Source organism: Cicer arietinum, chromosome 6 (assembly GCF_000331145.2).
Source record: "Cicer arietinum cultivar CDC Frontier isolate Library 1 chromosome 6, Cicar.CDCFrontier_v2.0, whole genome shotgun sequence".
In the NCBI taxonomy this organism is placed as follows: domain Eukaryota; kingdom Viridiplantae; phylum Streptophyta; class Magnoliopsida; order Fabales; family Fabaceae; genus Cicer; species Cicer arietinum.
In genome coordinates this window covers 19138368-19143399 of record NC_021165.2, presented here as the reverse complement: position 1 = coordinate 19143399, position 5032 = coordinate 19138368, and the positions used below count along the sequence as shown (strand labels likewise).

The 5032-nt window shown below is 30.1% G+C and overlaps 1 protein-coding gene across 1 annotated transcript in view; it reads right to left on the bottom strand.

The window, feature by feature from the left end:
• LOC101493551 (electron transfer flavoprotein subunit alpha, mitochondrial) overlaps nucleotides 1–200 on the bottom strand; it is a 3847-nt gene extending 3647 nt beyond the window's left edge. The window contains exon 1 of the mRNA XM_073370541.1: nucleotides 1–200. This exon is cut by the window's left edge and continues 17 nt beyond it. Within this exon, the coding sequence (XP_073226642.1) occupies nucleotides 1–62 (62 nt within the window). The 5' untranslated portion in view covers nucleotides 63–200.
• Nucleotides 201–5032: the final 4832 nt, after the last annotated feature.

Sequence of the window (5032 nt, the reverse complement as noted above, 5' to 3'; positions counted from 1 at the left end):
GAAAGAGGGAATAAAACGGTGCGTTTCTGAATTACTCTTCTGAGGATCATGCGAGTCGCCATTGTCTCTTGACTTCTCTTCAGAATCGATTACTGTTGCTGACGATGATGGTCTTAACCTTGATGATGTTAAAAAAGTAAACAACGGTGGTAGCGATTCGACGCTGATTCAGCTTAAGCAATGATTATTTAATTTATTAATGAGTTAGAAGATGATAAGAACAAGGAGGATGAGAGGGACAGTGACGTGTTCTTGTGTTTAATAATCTATTTCCCATTCTGACGCTGGTAGCTGCATGTGATGTGTCCCCGTGCTTGAGTAACTTGTTTCGCCTCGCCACTTCACTTCAGATTCCAAGTTTGGGATATCAAAATAATAAATCAAATGTCAAGAAAAAGTATAATATCATATTTACATTTTTGGTTAAATTTCAATTTGAAATGGTTTTATTTATGTTATTAAACTAAATATGTAATTATATGCGCACCTAAAATTTATGATCTCTTTCTCATCTCGCATTATGTAATTATTACAATTATATTAAAAACAAAGAAAAAAAAAGAACTATAGAATATTCACACAAATATTCTTTTCTTATAGGATAGAGTAAAGAGATGGTTAAATGAAAGGTGTTTAGAGAGATTAGTTGAACCAAATACAGATAATCAAAGAAGAAAATTATCCTTCTAAGTCCACCATGCCTACATAGTTTAATTCTTACCATAAAAGCTTGAATTTCAATATATAAAACTTTGACAAATTTACACTTCGATAGAAGCCAAATTGAAAGGTCTCATCGTGAGTTCTCATTGATCATGCAAAGTATGTCTTCTCTAAATCAATAAATATTCCACAAGATCATCGGGGCCAAGGTACCAACATCAATCACTAAAGTGAAAATCATTATAAGAGTGTTATAAAAAGTCATTATTTTGATAAATGACATACACATCATTCATTTTGCACTATGCCCAATTATCATCAGCTTGTTGACACAATAAAATATAATGAGTAAATGTTTCCTCCTCAAAACAAAAGGGCAAGCGGTTGAGACATTGACTCCTTAATGGCATAAGACAACTCTAGTGGAGAATGAGTTGTGGCAAGATGAAAAAATTGTACAGTTGTTGAAAGGTGTAACCTCTAGATCTAATTTCAAAATGCTTGATAGATGTTTATTTGATGCCAGAAAATAAACCAAATTTAGCCAAAAAAAATTCATGTATTGAACATTAAAGTTAGAATTCTAAAGCCAAGTATCTTCAATTGAATCGACAAAATAGGGTTTCAATACTTGAATGGATGCGTTGATAATAGGAGGAAACAAAATAGATAAGGATGTAACCTTGCACTCCTCTCTATTCCAAACATCTCTAACCTTAAGGCATATATCACTTGGAGATATGTCTTGTACAATTTCTCGCAAGGGTTGCTACATATTCCAAGGTTTAAATCAGATGTTTGTGTCTTCGTCTCCTATTTTGAAGGTGAAACAATATTTATCTATATTCACGACCTTCACAATATACTTCTAGGTAGGTGGACTAGTTCTCACTCTGTCCAAGAACAAATGTCCCCCCTTCAAATATTTATCAACCAATAAGGAAATCCACAATTTATTTTTTGATTACAAGAGACTCTAAATAAGATTACCAAAAAGTGCCACATTTTTAAATTATGTTGTATGAATTCTCAACCCACCAATCTTTTTAGGTTGAGCAATTTTCTTCCATCTAACCACGTGTATACCCTTGTGGTTTGAAAAATGTTAAAAAAATCCTCGTTGTTATATCCAAAGTGTCATAGGCATAATGTGGTAACCACTGGATTTGCATGTTGTTAGATGGTAGAGGAGAAATGACATCTTTAGCCATGGTCACTCTACTTAGTTTATTCAAAATCATCCATTTCCAAGCCACCAAAGTTGCCACCTTGTCATAGATCTCAAGGTAATGTTCTTTCTTGGTCCTTTCAGAACACAATCGATCAAAAACTCAAGTATTTTCCTAACCTGTTAGTGAATTTTATATATGTGAGGGCATGAAGGTTATCCTTAGTAGCTCTAAAAAATCATTTTGAAGCATAAGTTTTTGACTTATCTAGACTTATTGTAAGACTCGGAAAGAGTAAAAGTCATTCAAGAGGTTAGAAATGAAACAAGCCGAAAATAGTTTAGCCTTTGCAAACAAAGCACATCATTTGCAGATAAGATGGAGAGACCTTGTGCTCATCCCAGATATGATGCAAAGGTTGTCACTTTCCATTATGGTCAACATGAATAATCATACTTCAACTTTTTTTCATACATAGCACAAAAAGATAAGGTGAAAGTAAGTTCGACGAAATAATAATAGGAGAAAACTCAAAGCGTTGTTTCAAAACTCGGACCAAACCGATCAATTAAACTTAGAACAAAAATCAAACCGTTCATAGTTTGATCATGGATGGTATTGAACCGGTTCAACAATGCAAGCTTGTACACCATCACTTGATTTTAATTTGAGTCAACAACATTTTTTATTACCTCGTGTTACAGTTGTTAGTACTTTTATGTTTATTTTTATTTTTAACACTATCACAATTTTCTTATGAATAGATTCTTACCACCTTTTCTAGAATAATAATACAAAAATATCTATTTGTGAAAGCATATTAATATGCAGCCCGTAGTCCCTTACCACCTTAAAATAAAATATAGATGTTAAAATATACTTAAATTAATAAAACTATATGATATGAATTTATAAATACTCTATTAATTGTGAAATTAAATAAAAATATATTTCACCATCATACTTGTTGGTAAATATAATTTTTTCCCTTGCCACCTATTTTTTTAATGATAATAAATTAATAACCATCACAACTCTTTAGGAATATCATTGAGTTAAATAATATTTTACTCTATAGAATTTTACTATTTTATTTTTAATTTTTAATCATTTAAATTTTTTATTTTCACTTTTCTATTTCTAAGTTAACTATTGTGTATTTTTAAAATTTTTAAATGATTTTTTGCAGTAATGTTTAGGGTTTTCTTACAAAAATTTAGAATTTATTAACAAATGATGAATTAAATATAAATTTTTAAGTTTTTGACGCTTAAAAGTTCATATTTAATTTATCGATTGTTAAAAAATCTAATTTTTTTGTGAAAAAAATTCTTATAATATCCTAAATATTTCTATTAAAAATCATTCAAAATTAATATAAGAGTTGATTCAAAATCAAGGAACAAATGTGAAAACAAAATATTTTAGAGGACTAAAAATTGACAATTTTTTTATAAAAGAAAAATAAAATAGTAAAATTTTAGAGAAACTAAAAATTTATCGAACCGTATTATTAATTTTAATTTTTTGTGACTTCAAAAATAAAAAACAACCCACAGACCCCAATTTCTTGATCGAGTTAATCACCGATATGTATGTAAATATTGGTGAATTAGGATGATAAACACTTGTGAATATGAAATTTGTATGTCATTAATTTGTAAAAAAAATTAATTTAGGTAAGGTCAATAGTCACATGGTTCAACTAATTACCCACCTACTCTTGATTAGGTCAATCACCGATCCAAGATGATCACCAAGTCCACTCTATGATAGGTTGTTATCAATATCAACTTATGAATCACATCTCCCTGTTTTTCACTTGGATTTGTGCATGTGATGGATAAACTTTTAAAGAATAATGACATTCCATATCATACCTCTCGTCATGATAAAACTAATCTCTAGATGGCTCACAATATTATTAAGCATGAGTTTAATATGATTGATAAGAACTTTAAAAACCAACTTACACGCCACATTGCAAAAACTAATAGGTTGAAATTCTTAAACGGTGTCAAGGTTATCCCCCTTTAGCTATCAAAACTATAAGCAGTTTGGCCATTTGGAAATCCATGTATCCTTTGTAAAAAACTTTTCTCATAAACATCCAAATATTGTCTCGAATATCCTCATAACATATTTTAGAGAAAATGGGTTGAAACTCATATGCTTTAAAAGCTTTATAAGATTTTTATTTCCATGAGAGTTTGGTGAACCAATTGCTAAGTAACAATAGCCTTAAGCATAGGTATTAGATCAAGGATAAGATGGATATGATTCACCATTAGAGTGTTGAGACAAAATTTTAAATTAATATTTTGATATAAATAAAGGTTAATTAAAACTCTAATTATGATTCTAAATAATGTGTTAATTTAACATGTCCTTTTGAGTGTAATAATTTAAGATAGGTACTAAGCAATGCAAGCAAAATCAGTTTAAGTAAAGAAAAATAAATAAACAAATAGAACCAAGAATGTTCTTCAAAATATTCTGAAAAACCAAGAACGTTCTCCACGTTTTTTATTTTCATCAAATAAGTTCAAATTATCTGTTAATGCAAGGAAAACTCCTGCAAATTACGAATGCATTTCTAGTACATCTACAAGGAATATACAAATCTCACTTCAACAAAAGAAACACTCCAAAATATCAAAGGCTAAAAGGCATGACTCGAAGCAAAAGTGACAATGATCAATATCCAACATGTTAACATTAATCTCCAAAATGTTAAACATCAGTCTCCAGAATGATAACATCATTCTTCAGCATGTTAACATCAATATCCATAATGTTAACATCATTCTCCAGTATGTTCCAATTAATCTCCACTAAGCGAACATCATTCTCCAATATGTTAACAATCAATCTCCAACATGTAGACATCATTCTCCAGCCTGTTAGCACGAATCAAATACAGTTTTGATCTGAATACATTAAGCACATCTCTGAGATGTTTGTGCACATATACAAAGGTTCATAAATTACAATCAAGAATGAGAAGCTACAAATCAGATATTATTATCACAAAAGCATAAATTCAAAATGTTAAAGTCAAGAACATTCATGATTCACAAAGTTTGGTCTTTAGCCAAATCTAACACATGACAGCTATGCACTTTTTCGGCAGTCAAATTAGTTGTCATCAACCTTCTTGAAGCCTATAAAAGGAACCCAAACTCAAGGAAAAATCAGAA